Source organism: Oryctolagus cuniculus, chromosome 17 (genome assembly GCF_964237555.1).
Source record: "Oryctolagus cuniculus chromosome 17, mOryCun1.1, whole genome shotgun sequence".
Classification (NCBI taxonomy): Eukaryota; Metazoa; Chordata; class Mammalia; order Lagomorpha; family Leporidae; genus Oryctolagus; species Oryctolagus cuniculus.
Window position 1 is genome coordinate 3,658,898 of NC_091448.1, and position 27,592 is coordinate 3,686,489.

The 27,592-nt window shown below is 66.1% G+C and overlaps 1 protein-coding gene across 8 annotated transcripts in view; it reads right to left on the bottom strand.

The window, feature by feature from the left end:
• Window positions 1-5,747: 5,747 nt before the first annotated feature.
• The window catches only part of SEPTIN9 (septin 9), a 131,368-nt gene continuing 109,523 nt past the window's right edge, over window positions 5,748-27,592 (bottom strand). For 7 of the 8 annotated variants that reach the window (XM_070059972.1, XM_070059970.1, XM_070059973.1 and 4 more), the window contains 9 exons: window positions 14,762-14,953; window positions 12,849-12,977; window positions 12,608-12,689; window positions 12,243-12,380; window positions 10,979-11,096; window positions 10,365-10,460; window positions 10,161-10,257; window positions 7,967-8,018; window positions 5,748-7,352 (listed from right to left, as the gene is read on the bottom strand). In XM_070059972.1, coding sequence (XP_069916073.1) covers window positions 7,217-7,352; window positions 7,967-8,018; window positions 10,161-10,257; window positions 10,365-10,460; window positions 10,979-11,096; window positions 12,243-12,380; window positions 12,608-12,689; window positions 12,849-12,977; window positions 14,762-14,953 — 1,040 coding nt within the window. In that variant the 3' untranslated portion in view covers window positions 5,748-7,216. Of the gene's footprint in view, window positions 7,353-7,966; window positions 8,019-10,160; window positions 10,258-10,364; window positions 10,461-10,978; window positions 11,097-12,242; window positions 12,381-12,607; window positions 12,690-12,848; window positions 12,978-14,761; window positions 14,954-22,347; window positions 22,431-27,592 lie in introns of those variants that run through there. The other variant, XM_070059976.1, reaches the window with a different exon arrangement.

Genomic DNA, 27,592 nt, shown 5'->3' on the forward strand with positions numbered 1-27,592 from the left:
TTTGACTTCAATACAGACGAGGAGGGAGGCAGCAAAGGCGGAGGGGAAGGCAGGCAGGGAGCTCCAGCAGAGAGTGGGCGCCCTCGCCACCCACGTGGGCGCTCCGGAGACGGACGCTGGAGTGGCAGACACAAGGTTGGCTTCAAGGCCTCTGCGAGAGCCGCCTGCTCCGCACGGGTCAGCCCCGGGGGGCACCCTCTGGCCCGGGAAGCTGGCCGTACGCAGAGGACGCCCTGGAGTCTTGGTCGGCTCCTTCTGCTGCAGCAAACCCCGCAGACCGGGCCACTGGTAAATCGAACGAGCTTGCTTCTCAGTGAGGCTGAGAAAGGGCCGTGCTGCCACAGACCGGTGTCGGTGAGGACTTGGCCCTGCCCAAGACGGCCCTCCGTGGCTGCACCCCCGCCCGCAGAAGGTGGAAAGGCAAAAGGGAAGGGGGGTGGATCCGGCTCGTCAGGAAGCTCGGCCGGGCCCAGCCGTCGCTCTGGCCGTCGATCACGGCGCACACTCAGGCCCCAGCACCTGCTCCCTGAGGTCCTAGCAGGCCGGGCAAGGACCGTCACGAGTGGGGGCAGGAGCTGAACTCACACGGCACACGCACACACACGCAACGCATGCGCGGGAACGCATGTTCATCCTGGCTGAAGCTCGGCTCAGCTGCTGGCACACAGACCACACCCGGCCTAGGAGGGCAGCACCCGGCTGGCGGCGGGCAGGTGTCTCTGCCTGAGCCACAGAGGTGGACTCAGCCCAGGGGCAGCAGCAGGAAAGCCAAGCTCCAGGGCCATCTTTCTTTTCTTTTTTTAAGATTTGGTTTATTTATTTGAAAGGTAGAGCTCCAGAGAGAGGGAGAGAGACAGAGAGAAAGGTTTTGCATGCCCTGGTTCACTCCCCAGATGGCCGCAATGGCCAGGGCTGGGCCAGTCCAAAGCCAGAAGCTCCTTCAGGGTCTCCCACGTGGGTGCAGGGGCCCAAGCACTTGGCCATCTTCTACTGCTTTCCCAGGCCTCAGCAGAGAGCTGGATGGGAAGTGGAGGAGCTGGGACTCGAACCAGCGTCTACACAGGATGCCGGACCTGCAAACGGTGCCTTTACCTATTACGCCACAGCGCCAGCCCCTCAGGGGCCATCCTGATTCCTGCTTGTAAGAACATGTCTGGGGATCCATTTTCCTTTTTTTTTTTTTTTTTAAGATTTATTTTACTTACTTGAAAATCAGAATTACAGAGAGAGAGGCAGAGAGAGAGAAGGAGGTCTTCCATCTGCTGGTTCACTCCCCAACTGACTACAACAGCCGGGGCTGGGACCACACGGAGCTCCCTCTGGGTCTCCCACATGGGTGGGTGCAGGGGCCTGGGCCATCCTCTGCTGCTTCCCAGGCGCATCAGCAGGGAGCTGGATCGGAAGAGGAGCAGCCGGGGCCCGAACCGGCGCTCATGTGGGATGCTGGCGCGGCAGACAGCAGCTTAACCTGCTGTACCACAGCGTCCGCCCCTGGGTGGCGGGGGGGTCCACTCTCAACGCAGAACAGAAACGACTGAGATCCGACAGGAGGTGTAGCAAAGCTCCCCTGGCAAACAGGATGCACAGAGCAGAGGAGGGAAGCCGGGGGCGGGGCTGGCAGCACTCAGCCAATGAGGAGCCGGGGGAGAGGCCTGGTGCCGCTCATCAGCCACCTGATGGTGAAAGGCGGATAATAAAGTCTCGCTTTCCCCGCACTTCCCGAGCCTGATGCACCCTGAGTGGACAGGCGAGGATATGTCCCGCACCGCTCCTGGGGCTCGGCCACGCAGCTGGCTCCGGGAGCCCCGAGGTCCCTGCCCCACGTGCGCGGTCACAATCAGTCCCGGGGCCTCCTCCAGCTGGGGTCAGGTGTGTGCACGCGCCCACACCCCACACACGCACGTACATACGCCGCCCCAGCTCCTCCCTGTACCCCTCAGGGCTGAGAACACGGATCCCTAGATTCTTCAGGGCACGACTTTTCAACTCTCACTCAGGGTCCCCCCGAGAGCCCCAAGCCCTCAGTCCGCGGCAGCTGTTTCCAGCCCACAGCCAGGCATTCACACGTCTCCTCACAGGCTGATGTGCGAAACCGTGGGCGCCTCAAAAAAGTACGGGGAGGGGCCCGGCACTGTGGGGTAGCAGGTAAAGCTGCTGCCTGTGACCCCAGCATCCCATGTGGGCAGCGGTTTGAGTCCCGGCTGCTCCACTTCCCATCCAGCTCCCTGCTAATGCGCCTGGGAAAGCAGTGGAAGATGGCCCAGGAGCTCGGGCCCCTGCACCCACGTGGGAGACCTGGATGGAGTTGCAGGCTCCTGGCTTTGGCCTGGCCCAGCTGTTCGGGCCATCTGGGGAGTGAACCAGAGGATGTAGGCGCGCTCTCTCTCTCTCTCTCTCTCTCAATCTCAATCTCTCATGGGGTCCAGGCCTGAGTGGTACCCCCAGCCAGGCTGGCAACCCTGCTGCGGGGGCCCCAGGCCCAGGCTCCCGGAAGGACCCCCAGCATCTCCCCACACAGCCGTTTCCTGTGAGGGCCACATATGGTGTCCCAGGATGGGCATGGATGCAGTGGCAATCAGGGGGACGGGAGGGGCCGTGCAGGGACTGGCCGATGAGCCTGGCACCTGGCAGACCGTGGCAGCAGTGGGCGTGGCGGGTCACGGCAGCAGCTCCCCGGCCGGCCATGTCAACTTTCCAAGTAATTAGTTTTTATATCAGGCAGCTGGTTCAAGGGCCGCTGGTCCAGGCAGCTCTAATGACTGATGCCGATTTTGTTCAATGATTTACAGCTGAGCGCTGTCGGGGGGAGGATGGTGTCTCTGTGTCCACACAGCAGCGGCTCAGTGGCCGGAGCAGCCGGAGCAGGGTGGGGGCTCTCGTCAGGACCCTCAGCGCCCACCATGTGGGGAACCCTGCCTCGGCGTCACCCACCAGCTGAGCCACACCGCACCGTGCTGCCCCGGGGCCCCCCTGGGAGCATGAGGGAGAGGGGCGGGGTGTGAGCCTGGGCTCACCATGGGGGGTGGGGGTGGGGAGAAGGCAGAGCCGCCTGTGGGGGGCCACAGGGAGCGGGCGGTGTGAGCCGGTGCAGGCGGGCACCTGCTCCATCCGGAACCTCGCGTCCCTGCGCTGTTGAATGACTGAACGGTGGTCCGAGCCCCACTGGTCAGATGAGCTCAGCCAGGTCCAGGGCCACAGGGCAGTCAGGCCTCCAGCCGGGCCCTCGGCTCCGGACCGCTCCTCCTGCCCCACCCAGCAGTGGCCCCCGGCCGGGCCCAGCTGGTGCCCTGACCCACGGCCTGTGAGGATGACTCCGGGGCCTTCCTCGTGGACCCACCCGGAGCTGCAGCGCCGACCCCTCGGGAAAACGCTCAGAGAGGAGCATTTCTGGAATGGGGAGGACTCCTGGGGCCCTACCCTGGCGTGGAAGACTGGGGGGGGGGGGCGTGTGCAAGGGCCCCACGCCCAGCCAGGAAGCCGCGACGAGGGCCTTGTGGGCGAGGAGGCGGGGGCAGCAGCTCTTGGGCCTCCCCTTCCCAACCAGCCTAGCGGAGTCCCTCTCTGTGAGCCTCGGCCAACCCCGCCTTCTGAGACAGTGGGCGGAGCGGCCAGCGCCTCGCCCCAAACGAGGGCACAAGTTCGCGTCCCAGCTGCTCCATCTGTGATCCGGCTCCCTGGCAGTGCACCTGGGAAGGCAGCAGAAGATGGTCCAGGTGCTCGGGCCCCTGCACCTGCGTGCGAGACCTGGAGTTCAGGGCTCCTGGCTGCGGCCTGGCCCAGCCCCAGCCCTTGCAGCTATTTGGGGAGAGAAACAGCAGATGAAAAATCTCTGTGTCTCTGACTTTCTGTCACTCTGCCTTTCAAACAAAAAATAATAATAAATATTAAAAAAAGGGGGGGGTGGGGAGTGGTACTGTGGCACAGCAGGTTAAAGCCGCCGCCTGCAGTGCCGGCTTCCCATATAGGCGCCGGTTCATGTCCTCGCTGCTCCATTTCCCATCCAGCTCCCTGCTAATGCGCCTGGGAAAGCAGTGGAAGATGGCCCAAGTGCTTGGGCCCCTGCACCCATGTGGGAGACCCAGAAGAAGCTCCTGGCTTCAGATCAGCGCAGCTCCGGCTGTTGTGGCCATTTGGGGACTGAATGAGTGGCGGGAAGGCCTTTCTCTTTGTGTGTGTCTCTACCTCTAACTCTTTCAAATAAATACATTAAAAAAATTTCTAAAACAAATGCCCAAAAGGAAAGGGTCTCAGTAAGGACCAGCAGGAGCCCGAGCCCACCTCGTCCCGGCTGCATCCCATGCAGACACCTGCCGAGTCCACCCTGGGCCCCACCGCCGGGTCTGGAGAAGCCCTCGGCGCCTGTTGGTTTTGTTTCTGGCTTTGCCTCCTGCAGCTTGAACAGGGGAAGGAGGCAGGAAGATGCCTGCTGTGCACAGCCCCCCACCCCAGGACCCCACATTTCCCACCAGAGCCCAGAGCCAGCCCCAGCCCGGGGAACAGCCCGCCTGGACCACGTGGCCCCTGCAGAAACTCGGGTGGGCGAGGCAGCCCCTGGAGGCAGCTGTGGGGCCCTACCTGGGGTGGCCACCTCGCTCACCCCACCCAGGGCCCTCTGAAAGTCCCACGTCCTTGGAACCCCTCACCCAGGGGCAAACTGAACTGAGGGTGGCCCTGATCCTGCGGCACAGGGGAGGCCGTGGCCCCTGTGACAAGGTTGGGAGGAGGGGCAGGTGGGCCATCCGGGAGCTGGCGGACATGGCTGGGGGCAGCAGGACCCTGGGGGAGCCACGTGGATCCACACACGGAGGAGCTAGACAGAGGCCAGGGCTGCCTGTGCACGTGGTGGGGCAAGAACAGGCTTCAGCCCGCGGGAGGAACTAGAGATGCAGACGGGGACGCTGCACAGCCACGAGGCCAGAAGGGCCGCGGTGGGCAGGCCCCAGGCCCCTCACAGCGGGGACACACGGGTCCCCATCGATTCGTTTGGGGAGGAAATCACTTTTCCTCTTTCAGAACTTGGAGCAGCCGGGTGGCCCAGAGAGGTTGGGACGACGCAGAGGTCACCGGGCCCGTCGGGGACAGAGTGCAGCTGGACATGGGAGCGCCCAGCCCACGCCAAGGCTTTCCTGCACCCCCTGCTGCTGTGCCGGAGACCCCGAGACGGCCGGGAGGGGGTGTGGCGGCCTGAACGATGGCAGCCCCTGCCCAGGTTCATGTCCACTCAGAACCTCCAGGGGAAGTCGGGTGGGGAAAGGGGGTCTTCGCGGGTGACCTGTGGAAGCAGGGATCTCAGTAGGACCCCTCAAGGCAGGCACCAAATCCAGGAGACAGGGAGATGGGGGCCGGCCATCAGAGCCAGCTTCCTCTGCAGGGGGTGTGGCCCCGACCGCACCTCCAGCAGGTGTTGGTCACTTTAAGGCCCTATGCTGTGGTCACACAGGCCGGTCCCCCAGTGGCTCTGCAGAGAACTCGCTCAGCCGCGCCTCCCAGAACCAGCTCAACAGCCGCTAAATTACCGACAAGTGCCGGGCATCCTGGCAGATTCGAGTCCCAAGAGGCAGAGAGCGAAGTCTGAGCACCCAGTGACCAGGAGCTCACAGCGCCCTCCTGTGGCGCCCAGCAGCCATCTCGCGTCACCAGGCTTGCAGCTGCTGCTTCTGCATTAACTGGCCTTTGAGTCCAAGATCCCAGCAGCTGCCGGGCTGTGCCCCTGGAGGCAGGCAGGAGAGAGACTCCCCCTTGGAGCCTTTGCATTTGAAACATTTATTTCAGGAAATACAATTTCAACACTTTGTTATTTATACAAAAAGAGACGGATTTCTCAGGAGGCACAGAGCGGAAGGCCACCGTGGGACAGAGCCTGACGGACGCAATTTCTCAAAATCTGGTTACAGGGCAGGAAAGCGAAGCCATCCCGGGCCCCGGGTGCCGCGGACCCCGGGGCCACACCGACGCCGGGGCTGCACGTGGCCTGCAGGATCTTGGTTTTGGCAAAGTCTTGGCAAGTCGGCAAGTAAACTGCTCCGCTGGGGGGCTTGGCGAGGGGGTCCTTCCCCAAGCTGCTCAGGGCAATGAGCTCCCCACACAGGCGCACCTGCCCCTGCCGCGTCTGGCCGCCGCCCGGCCCTCTCGCCGGCGCTAAGATGCCGGTGCGGCGGCCGGGGACAGATGCACCTGGGTCAGACCCCATCGGACCCTCCCTCCATGCCAGGCGCGAGACAGGAACAGGTGGCGGGGACGGGGCAGCTTTGGTCGGCTGTGCAAGGGAAGGATGGGCCCTGCTGGCCTCCTGGCAGGGACAGAGGTGGAGGGGGCCCTTGCCCCCAGCCCAGGTCTGCACCCGGGCCCTCCTGCCTCTCTCTGGGGTGTGGGGGGTCTCTGATGGGCTCTGGGGTGCAGGGGCCCAGGCAGGAGAACAAACAGGGCCGTGGGGGATGAGAAGTGGGGTGGCCAACCGGGCATTAATGCAACCCGAACACCTTGGGCCAAACCAAGAACAGACAAGATGGACACAGGCAGGTCCCCGGGTGCCCGGGGCCCCTCCAACCACCCCGAGCCACGCCCTGCCCCCCCTTTCCCCAGGCACCTGCTGGGCTCCGCCCCTCTGCTACCCCACCATATTCACTTGCTAAAAATCAGGCATGGGCAGCATCTCCCCCTCTCTTTTGTCCTCAATTAGGTCCAGGTGCACCCGCTACCCCCGCAGCCCATGGGAGGCAGGACACAGGGTGGGGAGCGGGGAGAGGAAGCCGCCACCTCCCTCTCGCCGGCTGCTGGGGTTCCTGGGAGGTGGGGACGGCTGTGGTCAAGGCACTTTCTGCTTCAGGACAGACTCGCGTGTCTGCGCCGCCGGCAGCTACGCTGTGCGGGCAGGGAGGGGCGGGAGGGGCTCCATCCTCCCCTGGGCACAGCCCCGACCTGCCCCTGAGGCTGGGGCACAAGGCCCCGCGGGCACCTGTGCAGGAAAGGGCCCGAAGCCCACACCCGGAGGCTGCCCCTGGACGGGTAGGCTCGGCGAGGGCAGGTGCTGCCCCCCGGGGGCTGGGCCTGGGGGGATCTGGGCCCGCCCACACCCGAAGTCTGCGAGCACACACAGGAGGGCGCCCTCTTGTGGCGCGGGCGGGCAGCACATAGGGAAGAGTGGAGAAAATGATATAAAATAAAGTGGGCCGGGTGGGGGGCGACGCGGGGCGAGGGTCCGGGGCGGGGCAGGCGTCTACATCTCCTGGGCTTCCGGCTCCTTCTCCTCCACGCCGTTGGCCACGGCGCCATGGCTTTCGCTGAGCCGCCTCACGCGGTAGGCCTCGAAGTGGATGCTGCTTGTGATGTCTTTGATGTTCTGCATGTGTGTCCTGGGGGTGGGGGCAGCGGTCAGCCGGGCCCTCCCCGCCCCCACCCTGCCTGCCTGGGGTCCACCCCCGGGAACCCCGGCTAGCGGACACACTGCTCCAACGCACACCTCTCCCCTTGTGGCCATCGGGGCCAGCCAGGGTCAGGCAGGGCTGCGGTGTCCCGCGTCCCAGAAGGAGCTGGGTGGGGGCAGGGCGGAGGCAGCAGGTGACCGACCCCTGGCTCAGGGGCTGTGGCCAGAGACAGATGATGGACAGGCGTGGAGACTGAGCCCACACTGCTCAAACCAGGCTCAGGAGGGGGAATCTGGAGGTGGGGGGGTCACCCCAACCTGGATGCCCTGCCCCCTTCTGACACCACTCTCAGGGCCCACCCCCCACTCACCTGGCCCCGCTCCCAGCTTCACCTGCTTGTGCCGTTCCGTGGCTGGGGAAGCCTCAGCCAGGTCCCAGGGGCTGGGGTCAGAACTCAGCCCACCCCACCCAGGGGCCCCACACCCATCCGCAAGTTCACACCTGGCAGCTCCCATTCCCCAGAGGAGGGACGGGCCAGGATGTGCGGCAGCCACCAGGGCCCGGCGCCCACCCCCGCCCACGGCGGTGCCACCGCCTCTCACCTGATGAGGAGGTCCCGCAGGTAGGCAAACTCGCAGTGTGTGGTGTTTTCCACTGCGGGAGACAGAAGGGCTTTAACGTCAGGGAGGGAGCCCCCCACCCTGCACGCCTCCCCCGGCCCCAGGGGCTGATGTGCGGGTGAGTCGCCTGCCCGACAGGTGCACCCGACACCGGGAAGGCGCCTGGCACTGCTCAGGCGGAGTGACAGGAGACTCGGCTCCTGCCCCGTTAGCTTCCGGTCCAGCGGGAAGACGGGACCCTGCCCCGCCGCGTGACCAGCCTCGTGGGCGGCTGAGGAGGAGCGGGGGCTGCGGTGCTGGGAACAGGACCTGGGGGCGTCCGAGGGGGATCCCACAGCAAACCTGGGGCCCACTGGGAGCCTCCCCACACGTGCGTGCTTGGGGCACGCACACAGGGACACACGCACACACACGTGATCGCGCCCCACGGGCCACCACTGACACCTAACTCAGGAGCCGGCGAGATGACACACCGCCCTCCACGGTGCACAGGAGCCCAAGGGCAGGCCACGGGCACCCCAGGGGCCACAGTCACAGCACGCTCGGCTTACACACTGCCGGGGCGTCCGACCTCCACGTGAGAGGGCTGGGGGGGGTCCCTGCGAAGCAGCGCCAGGGTACCACCTGCCCTGGCCAGGGTCCTGCAGGCCGCGCTCTTGCAGTCTCAGCAAAGCAGGGCGTTAGGAGGCAGGAGAAGTGTCCCCCGGGCTGCAGCAGGTTTGGGACCCGGCCACGCCGCCCAGGCCACCCCGTCACTCCCAGCCAGGCTCCTAGGGCCGGCCTGGCAGGCCACTCTGGACCTCCGTGTCCTCGTCTGTAAAATGGGCACAGCAGGGCCCACCTGCCCTCCTTGGACACGGCGTGAGGGGTGTCACACCCTGGCCGCTGGCCCACCGTGCCCCCAGCAGTGCCCGGGGAGACGCCTCCTGAGGGTGCACAGCAGATACGACCAGCGTGCGTAAGGCCAACTCACTTCGCTTCCTGCTAGCCAGGCCTCTGGCCTGATGTAAAAACCTGCCCGTGTCCTGGGCCAGCCTCGGCTCCCCTGGCAGCCACCACAGGGTTTCTCTGCAGGGCGCCCAATGGCCTCCTCTCTTTCCCCTTTCCCGGCCATCTGCAGTGCCCACAGCCGGCCACCAGGGGGCAGCAGCGGCGAGCCATGCACAGGTCGGCCCCACTCCCCCAGGGACCCTCCCCAACAAGCGTCTCACAGAGAGAACATGGAAGAGGAGGCGTCCGCCAGCTCCTGGCCAGGAGAGAGGGGAAGACACTGGAAAACCCAGCATGGGGGGAGGGGGGTTTGAAGGGTGACAGACCAGGGAAGGGCCCACGCCCGCCCACGTCCCCCCCAAGGCTGTGCCCCCAGCTGCAGGCAGCCCAGCGGGGTGGGGGGGAGATGGAGCCTCCTCCTCCCATTTCGGGACCCCTCCCCCGTTGGCTCTCAGCCCCCGCATCTCTTCCAGCATAGGAGGGGACAGCACCAGGGCCCCCCCGCCCCCCGGACTCACAGGGTGGGGTCTGGGATGCTTGCTTGAGGCAGCTCCAACTCCTAACACCGTGCCCATTTCACAGACAGTGGGCCGAGGCCTCGTCCAAACTCAGCCTGACCCCCGACCCCCGACCCCAAGTAGGTGGGCCCAGCCGCAGCTCTCCGTCCTGGTCACAGGACGTCTTCAGTGGAATTCAGCCCCGGCTCTCACAACGGCCCGGGACACAGGACAGTGTTCTGAGGCAGCCATGACACCCACCCAGGGAAAGCAGCCACGTGACAGCAGAGCAGCCGTCGGGGGGTGTGTCCACAGGCCAAGGATTGCGGGGAGCCACCAGGAGGCCCAGCCTGGCTCTGGGCCTCTGACCGCCAGCTGGGCGAGCGGGTCCCTGTGTCCCAGGCCGTGCTGACTGGCTGCAGCCACAGGACACTGAGGGTGACACGGCCAGGGGCACACGGGGGTGAGCACCGGCGGTCCCCCCCTCCCCCCGGCTCCTGCCTCCCCGGGTACTTCCCTGGCCTGATGCACATCAGCTGCTGGCCACGGGCCAGTGGGAACCAGGAGACGGAGCCGTGGAAGACCATGGTCCCGGAGGTCCACTCGGGCCAGGCCCCCGCTGGGCCCACAGCAGGGACTGAGCGCCCCGCCCCCGGCCGGCGGGCCTGCCTGGCAGCACCCGCGCGTACCTTCGATGGTGCCCCACTTGGTCTTCCTCCCGAGGATCCTCTTGCCGTTGACCTGGTACTCGTGGTCACTGCCCACCACGGCAAACGGGATCATCTCCTGGGGGGGCGGGGGGAGGCAGCGCTGGTCACACCACTGCCCCAGCACCCCCTCCAGGGGGCAGGAAGCCGGGTCCCCGGGGAGGGCGCCAGGGCCGACCCTCTCACCCGGAACTTCTCGTTCACCAGCCGGTCCTCCGCGTCCTCATCGAACTCCTTTTGGGGGTACACGTCAATGCCGTTGGACAGCAGGTCCGCGGTGATCTGGGGGTGCGGGACAGAGGTGTGGGCGCCACCTGGGATCTGCCCGACGCGGGGCCCCCAGGCTGTGAGCTGCCCAGGCGCGGGGCGGGGGCAGGTGCACGACAGCCTGCCCTGGGGGTGCTCCTCGCCCCCCAGAGACCCATCCTTCCCTAAGCATGCTGGGAAAATCCTTCACACCCGGCCCCGCGATGCAGGCCAAGGGGGACACGTGGAGCTTGCGGAACTGGATTTGGGGCCCCTGCTCACGGCCGCCCGTGCGACCTGCTTGAGCCCTACTTGGGGACTTTGCTCAAGAACACGCCCCCAAGGAGGAGCTGCTTCTGGGAGATGGGGGAGGGGAGAGGGAGGGCGGTCCCAGGGAGGGACCGCCCCCCAAGGCCAGCCCCTGGCTGTGAATGGTGACCACGGTCCTCCTGGACACAGAGCCCTGTGCTTATCCAGGCCAACTCCCAAGGACGGTGGGCTGGGCGGGGCCAGGGGGCCGGGGGCCAGGGGCCAGGCGGGGGCAGTGGCCCTACCCGCTGCTTGAAGTAGACCCTCTCCTCCAGGGTCAGCGTGTCGGCCTTGGCGATGACGGGGACGATGTTGACCACCTTGCTCAGGCGCTTCATGAACTCGATGTCCAGCGGCCTGAGACTGAAGCAAAGCCGCGTTCACGAGACCCGGCTGGGAGCACGGAGGGGCGGGGGTGGGGGCCCCGCCGGGAGCTGGGACACGGATCCCGGGGTGCTGACGAGGACAAGGCCCCGAGCGGGACGCCAGCCAGGCAGTGAGGGCAGCACAGGGACAAGGGACAGGGCCTGACCCAGGCGCGAGGGCACCGTGGCAGGAGCAGGAGGAGGGGCCGAGCCAGCTCCCCCGCGTCCACGCACTTCCTGGTCCCAACCGTCCCAGACGCGTCCATGCAGACAGGGGCTGAGTCGGAGCCATCGTGTGGGGCTCCTGTCCATGCTGGCCGCCCCCAGGGAAAGCCTGGCCCCTTGCCCGTCCCCCAGGGGACACCTGCTCCCAGCGGGTGGGGGCGCACGGCCCTGGACGCCGCCCGGGGACAGCCGGGCTGCAGGCAGAGGTGTCAGCAGACACGGCCGAGTCCCATCCCGGGGGCTGGGCATCGGTGAGGGACCCGCCCAGAGGGTCACTGCTCAGGGGGCGGGGGCGGGGGCGGGACCTGGGCTCGCCCTGGCGGTGTCACATATGGACCTGGGTCTCCCGCCATTGCTCTCAGCCCAGACGAAGCTTGGCACAGCCGGACCAGAAGCTGCAGGACCCCAGATAGGCCGCGCTAGCCCAGGGGGGCAGGCATCGGGTCGCACTTGGCCTCACCGAGCCTCTGCTGGGAACGGACTCTTGTCGGCCCACAGGGGGCAACTGGAGAGGTGGCTCAGGGCTGGGGCCAGAGCTGTCCACCAGGACCCGAGCAGAGCGAACCTGCTGCCCTCCGGCTTCCTACACTGGGGATAGCCAGAGACTCCTCACCGGCCTCCGGGTGTAACCGTGGGGTGCCTAAGACTGGCCAGAAAGGGCCCTGGCGAGGCAGCCTTGGGCGGCAGCAGCCCTGTCCGGCCGCTTCCCATCTGAGACGGCAGCAAACCCTCCCAGGGACGCGGGAGGCTGGGACCCCTAAGGAGCAGAACTGGGCCATCTCCGCCCAGCCGGGTGCGTGGGGTGCACGGGGTGCCCGGGCCTCGGCTCAAAACCGAGAGGACAGGAACTGCCAGCTGCAGAAGTCACAGGGCCAACAGACACACGTGCCCGCGCTGGCCACGGCCCACCGGGACGTACGAGTGGCCGGTGGCGGGGATGAAGTAGAGGCAGCAGTGCACACGCGTGTCCGGGATGCGCTTCTTCCGGTTGATGTTCACCTCCTCCTGCAGGTACTTCTCGTACTGGTCGTTAATGAACTTCATGATGGGCTGCCAGCTGCGTGGGGAACAGACAGCCTGTACACGGGCCGAGCGTCACTCACCCCCAGAGCGCCCTCCCGACACCCGGCTCCCACCCCTGGCCCATCCCGCGAGCAGAGAGGCTGTGGTTCTACCTCTGAGCCCCCAGACCCGCAGCCCCTGGCCCCAGGGGCCGGAGCGTGGAGGGCAACACCCCCCGTGTGACCCTGCTCTGGCTCAGAATTCCCAGGGGTGGCCCCTCACCAGTTCTCATTGTTGATGTGGTCCCCAAAGCCCGGCGTGTCAATCACCGTCAGCTTCATCCGGACGCCCTTCTCCTCGATATCTGAGCAGAGCGGTGCGGCAGCTCAAGGGCAGACCCCTGCCCCGCCCCCGGCAGCCCCCGCCCCTGGCCCAGGACGAGGCCCGCCCACTGAGCCAGCAGAGGCGGCCCACACAAACTCCAGGAAGCCCCCGGCCCACCCCCGGCCACCGCGGCACCGACCGTGAGTGATGGACTTGATCTCCACCGTCTTGGGGATGCGCTCCTCCACGGCCGGCTGCACCGACTTCCGGCTGATCTTGGACTTGAAGAGCGTGTTGATTAAGGTGGACTTGCCCAAGCCACTCTGCCCTGGAGGGGTCGGGGTACAAGTTTAGGGGCGTCAGCGCAGTCAGGGGAGTGGGTGCTGGGCTGTGGGCATGAGTATGGGGTCGGGGACATGGGTGTTGGATGGGTATTGGGTATTGGGTTGGGTGCCTGGGTGCGGGGTCAGGGGTGTGGGTGCCAGGTGGGGGGCATGGGTTGCTGGGTGGGTGCATGGGTGGTGGGTGGGTATACGGGTACAGGGTTGAGGGCATGGGCGCAAGGTGGGGGGCATGGGTGTGTGTGGGGGGGTGTGGGTTCTGGGCTGGGGGCACCACGCAGCCAGGCCTGGGCCACAGCAGCCTACTGCAGCCCCCGCCAGACTCGGCCAGGTCCTGTCCTGAGGGGTGACTGCCGGGCACTGCGGGCCAGGCGGTAGTCAGAGCGCCCTGCGCCCCGGGTGCTGTCCCGGAAGGGGTCTCCTGACGTGGGACACTGGGTGCTGGGCCCCTCACGGCCCAGCTGTGGCTCTGGGCGAGTCCTCCAGCCTCCCCGTGCCTCGGTCTCCCCCGGCGAGGCGGGACCCGCCCTGTCTGTGCCGGGCAGCGGGTGGAGCACCAGGCCGCTCAGGCACAGACTCTGCAGCCCCACGCGGTGCTCAGTGCCGGGCCAGGGCCACGCCGCCGCCCTGGGGGGCAGCGGTCACACACACACACACACACACACCCCACCCGCCCACTCCTCACACAATACACACACACACACCTCATATACACACCTCACATACACACCAACTCACACACACAACTCACAACTCCCATATGCACACGCCCCACATACACATGCCTTCTACGCAACACACACCTCACACGCCTCACACCTCCCATATCACAACCCACCCGCACACGCCTCACATACACACGCCTCACACACAACACACACAACACACACACACCTCACACATGCACTGCACAGATCTCACAACTCATACGTTTCCCACCTCACACACACCCAACTCCGTCTCGCGCACACACATGCACACCCTGGATCGGGAGCCCCAGGTTTCCCCCTGCACAGGGCTGCCCGGGCTGTGCTCACATGCATGTCCACATAGCATGTGTGAGTACACAACACACGTGTGTACACACAACGCACATGGCTGCATAACATACGTGTCCACACACATGTGCACCATAACATGTGTGTGGGCAGTGCGTGTCTGCATAACATGTGTGCGTATACAACACACAACCCCACGGTCCCCACTCTGCGAATCCCTCTCAAGGCCAGAGTGGGCTCTCGGAGGACCGGGCACTCGGCCCCGCCCCCGCCCACCTGGTGTGTGTCCTGGCCATGCTCAGGCCAGCGGCCGAGTCCAGGGTCCTGGCTGGGACGCCCTGGATGGGCAGTGCCAGCTGGGTCACTGTGAAGTTCACCCCGCGTTGCTATTCCGTCATCGTCATCACTGTCACTGTCACATCATCGTCCCGCCCCTGCTGCTGGGACTCTGCCGGGCCCAGCCCCGCCCTCTGAGGTCAGGGTCAGGAAACCAATAAGCAAGCACGCCACACCGCACTGGGACAAAGCTGGGGTCCCGCAGGTCTGCAGCCCCCCAGACGGGTGCCTCCCCCCACAGCACAGTCTGTGGGTGGAGGAAGGCGTGGAGCCGGCACCGCACCCCAAGGCCACCGCTCCCGGCTTCCCTGTGACGCCCGGCCCCACAAGGCCCTGCACAGCGTCGCCGCGACCCCCCCTCCTGCTGGCTGCTGCCCCATCTTACAGAAGGGAAGACTGAGCCCCACGGCAGGGGCGGGGCTGGGCCCGGGACTCACCGACAACCATGATGTTGAATTCGAAGCCCTGCCTCATGGCCTTTCTGCGCATCTGCTCCAGGATGGAGTCGATGCCCACGTAGCCGAAGTCCACGGGGGCCTTCTCGCTCCGCGGTGCGGGCGCCTGCTTGAACCCGGCATCTCTGGGGGTGTCGGCCATGTCGCCAGTGCAGCCGGGAGCCGCCTCGGTGGCTGGAGGGGGAGAGAGAGAGCGGAGGTTGGGGTGGCGAGGTCTGCCGAGCAGGACCACGACCACGCAGCTCTGACCAAGGTGACAGGTGACCGCTAACAGGCCACTCCCCCAAGCTCTCCACCACCGGGGCTGCCCTGGGCCCTTCCCTGGGCCGGGGCGGCGGGGCAGAACCTGGACGCCTGTCTGTGCTCAGAGGAGCCCCTCGTGGTTCCGCGGCCCAGGACACAGGGCGGGCACAGCCTCTGCCTCCCGCACAGAGCACGGGGAGCCCAGCACCTGTGCCGGCCCACGGGTCCCAGGGGAGGCGAGCCGAGTTCCTGTGACCCGGGCATCCACCAGGCGCTGCCCCTGTGGCTCTCACCCACAGGCAGGCCCCAGGTCTGCCTCTGGGTGGACGGGGCGGAACTTCCCAAAATAACTGAAGTCTCTTCCGCCTGCGGGTCACAGGGCAAGCGTCTTCCCCTCTACTCCCAGCCCCCCCGCGCTGGCTGCCCCGGAAGTCCCCACACCGCCGTTAGAGCCTGGGGGACCACTGGGACTCCAGGCACAGGGTGTCAGGACCCCAGGGGAGCACTGGTTCCTGCCAGGGCCCGGCTGTGGCCCAGACACACGGCTGTCACGGGGTCAAGGCGCCAACCCCCAGCCCAGAGGCAGACACTGGGGTCCCCTCTGCTCCAAGCCTCACCCACCCCTGCTGGGGGCCTCTGGGAATGCAGCCTCCAGGGTCTTTCATCCTGGCCCGAGCTGAGACTCCAGGGACCCCCCATGATGCTCTCAACACCTCCTCCCTGCACGGACCCCTGGAGCAGCAGAGGTGGGGCCTGGAGTGGCTCCTCCACCTCTGGGCTTAACCCCAGGTCAAGTCCCTGGAGCCCCAGGTGGCCGGAGCCCCAGCAGCCCCGTGTGGCCAAGGCGGCAGGGCTGTGGGAGAGGAGCAGCCCCGCAGGGCAGGCGTTTCTCTCCCCACTTTCCTCTGACCGGTACGAGCGGTAAGGAAGGGACACGAGGACACGAGGACGCGGCAGCACCAGACAGGCAGACCTGGGGCCCTGCCGCTGAGCCACAGAGCCGCAGGGAACGCAGCGCCCCTACCCACGGAACCTGCGGCATGGTGGGAGGCGGGGGGGGCGGGGACGGGCTCCCCGCGTGACAGAAAATCTCCCCCAGCTGCCCACCCCACCCCCACAGCCCGGGGGTGGGGGGGCACGGCTGTCCCCCGACCATCCCCCCGTACCCCGGCAGGAATCCGCCGCCTCCTCTGAGACTAAGAACGCGTCCTGCACCTGCATGATCCCGTACCGCGGCTCTAGGTTTTATTGTATTTTTTCTTCTTTTTTGAAATAAAATTCACCAATGAAGCCGTTTTAGAGCCTCCGGTTCGGAGCGACCCACCCCTAGGGCAGCTGAGCTCCGGGCCCCTCCCCCACCCCAGCAAGCCCCGCCCCGTCCTGGCTCGGCACCGGGCACCGGGACCCACCCATGGATGCACCTGGCTCTGAGTGCCAGCTCGGCCCCTTGGCAGAACGCCCCGGGGTGCGCCCACCGGGCCCACAGAATTCCTCTCCCCGGCCAGGCTGCTGGGCGGGCGTCGCCCCACTCGTGGGCAATCAAGCGCCCCTCGTGGGAAGGGCCCCTCGGTGGTGAGCGCTGAGACCGGCTGCGGATTCCCCGACAACTCATCTCACCCAGAGCCAGGGAAGGAATTCTCCCAGAAGAATCCCGCAGGGCCTCAGGGCCGCGCGCACGTCCGTGTTCCGCTGTGCAACTGCTGCACCGTCTGCCAGCTCCCACTTTCAAAGACGAATTTATTTACTGAGAGTGACAGAGACAGAGAGAACCTTCCACTCCCCACACGGCCACGAAGGCTGGGGCTGGGCCAGGACGGAGCCGGGAGCCCGGAGCTGCATCCGGGTCCCGCGCGGGTGGCAGGCGGCCAAGCCCCTTCGCAGCTGCTTCGGCAGGAAGCGGCGTCGGAAGCAGAGCAGCGGGGACTCCAATCAGCACTCTCGGGTGAGGGCAGGTGTCCACGCGACCGGGAGCCCTGGACACCGAGCCAGGCCCGCCGAGACGGGGAGGCCTTGGTTTCACTTTTCATCAATTTCCATTTAACCAGCCGCACGTGGCTCATTGAACTGCCCCAGGGGACAGCGCAAAATCCCAGCCACAGAGGGGAGACTCAGGCCACCTGCAACGCAGCTGGGGGCAGCCAGGCCAACGCGGGACCTTCGCTGAACTGAGTCTGTGACGTCCATGGCCTGGCCACCCACCCGGGAAGGACGCCCCCACGGCGATGTGAGCCTCCCAGCCCCAAATACACCTGCAACACCCAGCCACAGGAAGGAGCATGGCCTGGCCCCTACAGCGCGCAGGGCAGCAAGGGAGGGTTGGGCGCCGATGGCCCAGTCCCTTGACGTGAAATTCCCAGAGACAGAGCGAGGCTCGCGGAGTGCCAGGGCCTGGGGGATCGGGGGCGGGGCGGTGATGGCTTAATGAGCATGGGTTCTCCCTCTGGGGTGAAGAGAATGTTCTAGAACCAGAGAGGGGTCAGACCCTGGTAAGAAAAAGCACCATGAACCCATCAAGTCTGAGTGGTACAGGAAGGGGAGTGGACAGAAACCAGGGGTGCCCTTGGTGCCCCAGCTGGCTGAATGGCCGTCGTCTCCCAGCAAGGCTGTTTCTGGGGGTCCCTGCAGGGGTCACGTTTCCCTCTCTCCTGCCACCTGCCGCTCCCTGCAGGGACAGCCCTGGCCCCCACGGGTTGGGGGCAGCTGCTCCCCTCCCCCGCCAGGCCCGCGGGGCTGCTGTCTGAAGTGGGGAGGAGAGGGACTGTAACCCATGCAGCCCTGGCCAGCGCCAGCACTTGAGAGGATTTCCGCAGCCGGGGCCTGCCAAGGATGACCGCATGGGATTGCCACTTGCTGCGTCGGGGGCTGTGGGATCACCCTGGCTGGGAGCCGGCCCTGGAGGCGGCAGGAGGCTCGGCGGGGCTTAGGGGCGGGATGGCGTCTGCTCTGCCTCAGAGCTGCGGGCCGCCCCTGGCTGGCTGGGCTCACGGAGGGCCGGCTTGCAAAGCAGTACCCAAGGCGTGCGCCCACCCCACACCCACATCCCAGCGATGCCACACAATCCTGCTCGTGCCGAGCACCTGCCTCGCCAGCCACAGGCAGAGACCGCGCGTGGGGGCAGCACCCCTGCACCCCTATGGGACTGGACTCCCAGCTCCAGGGTGCAGCAGGTGGCACCCACGCAGCTGGGCCTGCACCACCTGGATCGGGCTGCCAGGAGCCAAGTCCGTGCCATGCCCTTTATCTCACCCCAGCCCAGCCCTGCTCAGCTCTCAAAGCCTGGCAGGATGAGGCCACCGTCTCCACCCCACACGGTGCCTGCCCCTCCGAGGCATATGCAGGGAGTGGGGGCTCCCAGTCACCGGGCACTCCCTCGTCCCACCTGCCAGTCTCAAGAAACCAGTGGGCATCTCCAGCCTGGGATGCCCGCCTTCTTTCCGCCCACCCCCACCCCAGGGTGGTCCCCCGGTGGGACAGTGCACAAGGAGGGGGCCCGCTGGCCGCTGTCCACTCCAGATTCCGGAATCCAAGCCCTGGACCACCTGCACTGCAGGCCGTGGGAACATCACCCCTGCCTGGTGCAGGGCTGCCCCTCCCCTCCGCACACCTGCAGCCCATGGCTGGATGGGGACCCCTCCCCCTCCAAATACCTGGTGCTCTCTGCAGCCTGTTTGCACAGGTGCGTGAGCCTCACTGCAGGCAACGCCAGGGACGGAGTCAACTCCTGCCCCCCCACCACTTCCCTGGCTGCCTGCGGGGTCCCCGGGGCCTGGGAAGCCCTGGGGGAGTCCTGCCCGGCCCCCTGAAGCTCTCTCACCCACACTTCCTGTGAGCAGGCCTCCCCCGCGGAAGCCAGACACCTCATCCATCCCGCTCACCCGCACACTGTGGCGTGCACAGCTGTGGCTGGCACAGTGCCGGTCCTGCCGAATGAACAAGCGAAGAAAAGGAGGCGTGTGCCGCGCGTCACAAGCCCACCTTTCCCGGGCGCCCCACATGCCGGGTGCTAGACGTTTTGAGATTGAATTTATTTATTTCAAAGGCAGAATTACAGAGCGAGAGGGAGAGACAGAGAAAGAAATCTGCCATCCGTTCTTTCACTCCGCCAAATGGCCACAAAGTCTGGGACTGGGCCAGACCAGAGCCGGCGCCAGGCGCCAGGCGCCAGGAGCTTTCTCTGGGTCTCCCATGCGGGTGCAGGGGCCCTGGCACTCGGGCATCCTCCACTGCTTTCCCAGGCTCATCAGCAGGGGGCTGGATGGGAAGGGAGCAGCCGGGACTCGAACCAGCCCTGGGAACAGCATGTGGGCCTCCCGCGTCACAGGCTGTGCCACAGCTCTGGCCCTATCAGCTGCTTTGTCACTCAGGGCAGTCAGGATGTGAACCCAGGCCGGCGACAATGCCAGCCGGGCGCGGGCACTGTGGGAAGGCTGAGTGGCAGCCAGGACCCAGGAGGTGCCAGACACAGGCACAGAGCTCACTGCTGAGTCCTCAGAGCCAAGCCCCTCCTTGGAGCCGAGCCCCTCCCTGGCTGCTCTGCCGCGGGGAGCAGGAGACCCCGCCCCACTGTGGGACAGGCTACAGGGCTCTGCCCAGCGTTTTCATTCCCATAAGGGCTGTGCTGGCGCGGGGGCCTCTCGGAGCTGCCTGCAGCTCCCCCAAGATGCACTGCTGATGCAAGCAAGCCCCGGTGCACCAGGGCCCACTCCCCAACCCAGAGGCACAGCAGCCCCAGGGCCCCTGCTGAAGCCTCCAGACCCATCCACAGCCCAGGGCCGGCACCGCAGCGTCCGGTCTGCATCTCCTGCGGGAGTGGGGTTCACCCTTGATGCCAGCTTCCTGCCAGTGCACCCTGGGAGGCAGCAGACGATGGCCAAGTACCTGGGTCCCTGCCACCCAAGTGGAAGACCCAGAGAGAGTTCCAGGCTCCAGCCTGGCCAGGCCTGACTGTTGTATCCATTTGGGGAGTGAACGGAGATGAAGATCTCTCTGTCTTGATGCCTTTCAAATAAATAACAGCTTTTAAAATTTCCATCTTCATCTGAAAACCCCACCTCCAGGAAGCCACTCCAGATTGAACTGAAAATCCACGGGGGCTTCAAAAATGACTCCTGCTTCTGGTATGATGGAGTGGGTGGAGGGAGAAGCTGATGTTCCCCGGCTCAAGAACCGTGGGTGAGGGAGAGAAGGCAGGCTGGAAACCAGACACGGGGCAGAAGCAGGCGCACCCTGGAGAAGGCACTGCTCTGAGCGAGACCCCGAAGGCGTGGCCACAAGCAGCCGCGGCAGCAAAGGATCCCAGGGTCCTCGTGGACCGAGACCACAGCACGGATCATTCGACAAAGGTTCACTGAGCATCCGCTACCAAGTCATAAACCAAAGGACGACGGCACCGGCTGGAGACGGGTGTGAGACAGAACGGAGTCCACACGCACACGCACAGAACCCTGGGACAAGGCACGAGAGCTGGGGACCACGCACGAGGCCCGAGACCCAGATCCAAAACCCAGGCACCACACACGAGAACTGGGGACCATGCACGAGAACTGGGGACCACGCACAAGAGCCAGGGACCACGCACGAGGCCCAGAGACCATGCACGAGGCCCGAGACCCAGAGACCACGCACGAGAACTGGGGACCACATACGAGAGCCAGGGAGCACGCACGAGGCCCGAGACCCAGATCCAAGACCCAGGCACCACGCACAAGAACTGGGGACCACGCACGAGAACTGGGGACCACGCACGAGGCCCAGAGACCATGTATGAGACCCAGGGACCACGCACGAGAACTGGGGACCACGCACAAGGCCCAGAGACCATGTATGAGACCCAGGGACCACGCACGAGAACTGGGGACCCCTACCTCATTAAGCCCAGTCTTCCCGGGGGCTCCGCAGCGGTCCCTTCCCCACAAGGACCACGGGCTGATAAAGGGGCCCAGGGCTCTGTGTCTCTTAGAAGCTGATGACAGTACACGTCCTAAGGCAGTGCACAGGAACACGCGCACACGCACACACACGCATGCACACACACATATGGTCTCTGGAGGCACCAACAAGGAACCCCTCTGTAGAGCCCCACTCAGAGGCACAGCTTGGTCTAAGGAGCGCTTGAATTGAATCGAATTCTCTCTGCATTCCCCACCTCCTACCAACACAGCCGCCCTGGGTCCCACGGCTGCGCAGCGAGGCCGGGGCAAGGCTGTGGCCAGCTGGTCTCCCTGGCTGCGCCTCCCAAGTGAGAACAAGGGGCCGTTGAGCAGCGGCCAGGCGGGGTGGGGGGTGGATGGGCTCCCCATCTGCTCCCCCCTCCACCTGCCCCAGCGCCACACCCCCCATGCGCTGCAGGAGGGACTTCCTGTTCCCATCTAAAGATGGAAACGTTGAATATGAATGACTGGATTTACACACTGGGCAGGCAGGGACCAGGGACCCCCCCCATGTCCAGCACACGCGGTCCCCCTGGGCAACCCGCGCCGCCCCACACCTCCTCCTGCCGTGGGGCAGGGGGCCACCTCCGTCCGTGCCTGGTGAGGCGCCGGGACGTCCTCCCAGAGGAAACTGGAGCCTGCACGACCGCTCGGCCCGGCCCGGGCTTTGTAAGCACAGCTGCTGCTCGTTCGTCCGCTTCCAGGACGGGGGTCACGTTCCCGCGCACAGCACAGCGTGTTCCCCGCCACAGGGCACAGCTGCATCTGAGTCCCCGAGCCCTGCCCTTTACCTGGGAGGGACAGGCCCCACCCGGTCTCCTCTTTTCATTGGCTCAGGGACCCGGGACACCCTAAGGCCAGGGAGGGGGCAGGGGTCTCCTTTCCCAGCCTCTGCCCCGGCCAGACCAGCAAAGCGAGCTCTAGGCTGCTGTGGGGGCCGCAGGAGGCCGACAGTTCCCGCCCACCCCCACCCCCCAGTTGGGGGAGGCAAACCTGGAGCAAGCCCCCGCCGCTGCCCCCTCCCTCCCAGGGAGGGCCTTTCGCTCCCGCGCTCCGCAGCTCACACACCGGCTCCGACCTGCAGGGTGGGTTACTCACTTCCGCAGAGGCCGCACAGAGCCCTGCGCTCGTACTTCCGCCGCCCCCGGGGCCACTGCAGAGGCAGGAGCAGGAAATGTGCCCCCTGCCTCCTCCCTCCCCCAGGGAGCCCCACTCCCAGGAACCTCCCAGCCCCCGCCCCGTCCAAAGTGGCTGAGAGACCCCTCCGTTCCGGCAAGCCTCTGCCAAGTTCCTCCCCGTGGGTGGGTGGGATGTCCTCTCAGGGGGCGGGGCTGGCCTCCCCTCCCCCCATTCCCCACCCCCACCCCCGCCCCCGCCCGCTCCGCTGACACACACCAGAGCTGGGGGGTGGGTCTTGAACGTGGGAGCGGACCAGGGGCTGCAGGGTGCAGCAGGACACCCCCTTCTCTCCTCTGCCAGGAGCTGAGCAGAGAGAGCCAGCGCCCTGGCCCCGTGCAGATGTGTGCAGGCCGCCTGAGGCCTCCGGCCGGCTCCGGCGGGAGCCGGAGCCTGGCCACGCCCCCCTGGAGGGAGGATTCTGTACAGCAGCCCTGGAAGGGGGAGGGGAGGACTCACCAGCCCCTGGCCCCAGGAATGGCCACACCTGCAGCACCGGCCCCCAGCTGCCCGAGCTGGGACAGCCCCGGTTTCTCTCCCAGGTCCTGGCCCTGCCCCAGCCCCAGCTAGGGAGAATCTCCTGCTCTGCGGGGGAGGGGGAGTCCTGGAAGCTGCAGGGTCCCTCTCATGGCTCCCCAGGCCACCCCCACCCCGCTCCCCTCGAGGGCCGATTCCCCAGACCCTCTCCAGGGAAAAGCGGGACGCGTGGACAGCTGCCCAGCACCCCTCAGGGCAGATCCTGGCATCCGAGCCCAGGGGCGCCGACACCAGCAGATGCCACCTGCCCACGCCACAGCAGGTTCGCCAGCTTCTCTACTGGAGGCTCTGAGCAGACAGAGCTGCAGTCCAGGGGTCACCGCTGCCCCCCCCAGCCTTGCCTTTCCGGGAGTCCCCTCTTGGCCCCTCCTCTGCCTCTGGGGCCCCGCCTCCTCCTGCAGGGTCAGGCTGGGGTCCGGCGTGGCTGGACAGAAGTGTCTCAAGGCCTCTGCTGGCTGTCAGCTATCTGTGGCCACTGTCCTGAGAGGCACCCGGAACTGAACACGCCCCTGAGTGAGCCCTGCCCCCATCAGACCGTCTCCCCGGCAGGTACATGGCACATGGCACCTGCAGCTGTCCAGTGAGAAGCCCAGAGGCCCCTCCTCCCCCAAACCCATCGCCCATGCCCAAGTCCTACCAGTCCCAGCCAGGCCAGCTCCGCAGACCCTGACCGCCCCTCACTGTCCCAGCCCAGGCTCCTCAGAGCACTGGGAAAGACAAGACAGAATCCTGAGGTCCGGAATCCTACCTGGGGACTCCGGCTGCACCCTGCAACACTGTGTGACCCTTAGCAGGGAACCGAACCTCGGGAAAGCAGGTGGAGCCCCTGCCCGGTTCCCCAGTTTCTACCCAGGCACAACCTCCCTGGCCCAGAACATTCTCTGCTGGGCTCTCGGGGACAGCTGACCTGCATGGGGGAGCGAGCTCACACCGATCCTGCCTGCCACCTCCCCCAGCCAGGTGAGAAGCTGCGAACAGGCAAATGGATGCCGTTAGCTTGCAGCCGGCTCCTCCCACCCCAGAGCAGCCACTGCTCCCTCCCTGGCCCGCCGCGCTGCCGTGTCCTCTGCTTGGCAGCAAGTGAGGCCACGCAAGGCCACGGCGGCTTGGGGGGGGAGGGCCTGGCAGGGAATTCCGCTCAGGAAGCAGGGGTGCCGAGGCTGGGCAGCCTGGCCGGCCGGAGGGGCAGGTACAGGAGGCAGAAGGCTGCAAATCAGAACAGCTGGGCCTACACCGGGCTCCGTCCCCACTCTGCAACTGTGGCCAAGCCACCCCGAGGACAGGGTCCCCTTCCAGGGTACAGCCGGGCCAGCCGGACCTGGGAGCCAGCGCCCTAGGAACGACCGGGAAGTAAATGCACTCACCCCTCCCCCACCACGGAGCGCAGCACCAGAGGCAGGAGGCCAGGCTGGGCAGGGGTCTGCAAAGCGCCCGTCCCCAGGCTACCCCTATGGCCTGAGTCCGCCGCGGCCCTGACCTGTGCCTTCTGAACTCAGGCCAACGTCGGGAGACCCCAGGTCCCTCCGCACGCGGCGACGGAGGACAGCTAAGCGGGGGAGCCCGGGGGTCCCCTCTGCCCTCGCAGCCGGGGCCGACCTACCGCGGGGCTGGGCAGTGACCTCCAGCCTCGGGGGTGCTGGGCCTCTCCCACTCGCCGCGGCCGGGGCTCGTCGGACCCTGGAGGCCCAGGCGGGTGGGAGGCCCCCTTGCTCCCACGCCCCCGCCCCCGCCCCAGCCGAGGCTCCTCCGGGAAGGAGCCGCATTCACATGCTAATTTCTCCCAGGGCCAAGAGCCTGGAGAGGGTGGGGGGAGGGGCTGGCCTGGGCACCTTCCTGAGCCCGCGTGCGGTGCCAAGTGGGCTCCGGGGCTGCACCCCCGAGGAGCGGCCGCTGCGGGTGATGGGGCGAGCCGGGGCAGTGGTGCCGGGTGGGCAGCGTAGCCGCGGCTGGGGCTGGGCTTACGGGCCATGCAACAGCTTAAACAATGGCAGCTTGCTCCTGACCCAAGTTTGCCTTTTCTGTGCCTGTAAGGTGAGCTCCCCACCCCAGCCCCAGCTGGGGACCCCGCACTCCCCACACTCCCACCGCCCCCTCCCAGGCCTGGCCGTCCCGGCGCTGAGGACCACCCGGTAAGAAAGGAAAGTCCCTCCTGGACCCCAGTCCCCTGCAGGGGTGGGGTCTCCAAACTCACTTCCTCTTCCTCTCACTCTGGGACCAGTGCCACCCCCGCCCCCACACCTATCCCCTCACTTCCCCTTTCTGAGGGGTTCTGCAAAGGGAACTGGAAGGGGGCGGCGGCAGGTGGACCAGCTACTCCCCACCCCCACCCCGCGCTGACTCAGCACTGACTCAGCATATTCCTCAGAGCTGGCAGAACCTGCCCCAGGCCCAGCTCTGATACTAACAGGCCCGGCTGGCCCAGCACAACCTCCCACCAAGCCAGGCTGGGCCCCTCCAGGGACAGCCACACAAGGCCCTGGCCGCCCCTGGCCACAGCAGCACCACTCACAACAGCCAAAGGACAGATGCAGCCCCGGAGTCCGGCACCTGACCAGTGGACGCACAGAACAGGGATGGCGCAGTGGCCCGTGGGTCCCGAGACACCAGGCCCGGGAAAGCCGCCGGCACGGAGGCCACAGTGTGTGACCAGGACAGACCAGTTCACAGAGCCCAGGCAGGGCTGGGCCAGGGGCTGCCGGCGGGCACGGGGCTCCTGCAGGACGGCGACAGGTTCCGGAAGTGGTGGTGACAGCTGCGTGGTGTCACCGAGTGGGCTACAAGGGGCCTGGACGCGGAGCCCGACATCATCCTGGTGCAAGTGTTTTTGGGTGGGCCTGGTCCCATCTGCGGGAGAGGACAAAATCTAGATGTTCTCACCTCACGTGCCATGGCACCTGCAATACTTGACGTGAACAGGTGCAGGGAGGACCCCCGTCCCTCCCCCACGCAGCAACTGGAAGGGATGCCCCCTATCTGCTCAGCCCGGGGGTGGGGCTGGGTCGTGGTGCCAGGCTCTCTACGCATCACCAAACCCGCCAAGAAAACCCTGGGGCCTCACTCAGCCCGTCTCGCCACGCGCGACTTCAAGGAACTAAACAGGGCTCGGCTGTGCACCTGCCGGCCAGGTAGGGTGGACAGACATCACTCTCTCTCCCTTCAGAGTGGGGTGCCAGCTTTTTCCTGCCTTCCCTCTCGCACAGGCCGTGGCTCCTCCAGCCCTCGACCCCGGGGACGGAGCCACGCGTGTGCCTCTTTGCCCGTCTACCCTGCCAACCTCCGAGGCAGGTGTAAGGCGTCTGTCTGTCTGTCTCTCTCTCCCCCCACACCTGTGCCTTCTGAGGCTTGAGTTACCAGCGGTCACTGTGGAGCAGAGACCCTGAGTATCTCAGAAATAACCAAGGTGTGAGATTTGTAACTCCTACCACAGCGCCTTGTTCCACACTGTGCCTCACTCACAAACTCCGCTTCCTGGCCGGGGACGGGGAAGGGCTGCGTCGGCCCGGCGGGGTTGAGCTGCTGCCCCGTATCTAGCACCTGCTGACGTCCCCGCTGCTCCGCTTCTGATCCGGCTCCCTGCTGATGCACCCAGCAAAGCAGTGGACGGCCCAGGTGCTCGGGCCCCTGCCACCCACGCGGGAGACCCAGATGGAGCTCAGGCTGCTGGCTGTTGGGGCCATTTGGGGAGTGAACCAGAGGATGGACAATCTCTCTTCTCTGTTCCTCTGCCTTGCAAATAACCCAAATAAACCTTGAGAAAAACAAAAGCAAAAGCCAAACCTCCGTCATGGAAAGGAGGAGAGGTGGCACGCGCCCTGTGGGCGGGCCCTCGAGGGGGCGTGTACACACACATCCTCTTGTTGTGCTGTGGGAGAACCCTGACCTATCAACTGTCAACGCACCAAGCCCACTGAGTCGTGTCCCTTAGAAGACTGGATTTTACAGAACGTACAGGAAATCGCCACGACCCAGAACCAACCAGCACGCACGCTTCCCCCGTGTGTACGCACCGGACCCACCCGGCCCCAGCACGGGCCCAGGGCCATCGGGGGCGCTGCTGCCCGCATCTGGCCTGTGCGCCCCTCCCTTCAGTGGCACGGGGTGGGGGCCCTCATCCTGGTGACCCCTCTTAGCCCCCGCCTGCTCCTGCAGGCCTCACCACTGACCACCAAGGGGCCTGGCATCTGTAGGAACCTTCTCAATTTGAGAGCTCCATGGCTCTCACCCTGAAAGAGCTGGGGTGGGGGCGGCATTCAAACCACAGCCAGGCAGGGCCAGGAGTCCAACCTGTCCCGGGACCCGAGGGCCAGCTATGTACAGCGGCAGCAGCAGAGGGGACAGAGGACCCAGGCCCAGTGTGTCCCCCCAGGTCCCTGGCAGCACCCACTCCAAACCCATGAGTGGCCTAAGCCTTGTCCCTAATTCTACCAACCCCATCCTGACAGGGGCTCAGCCCCACCCTGACAGGGGCTAAGGCCCCCTCAGCCCCTGAGTGCGTGTGCGGGGCGGGCCCTAGATGTGCAAAGTTGAACGACCAGCGCTCAGGTGTCCGGGGCCCCTCAAAGCCCACAGCTCCTCCCCCCAGCAGTGAGGAGCAGGTCAGGCTCAGTGCATCTGCCCACCTCACCAACACCCTCAGGGGACCAGCGTCCCATCCCAGAGCTGGCGGCAGGCAGAGGAGCCCCCTGCTTAGCCGGAAGGAGAAACTGAGGCACACACTTGTGGTCTCCTTCCAGGTCCCCTGGCTGGGGGCAGAGCTCGGGGAGGTGGTGGTTAGGGTTAGGGTTAGGCGGGGTCTTGGTGGTCATGGCCTCCCCAGAAGGCACTGAGAATGAATGAATGAGTGGAGATGTGGACTCCCAGGCACGGTCCCAGCATCTCCGGAGATGGCACCAGGGGTCCAGGCCAACAGGAGCCCTGAGGAACGGCA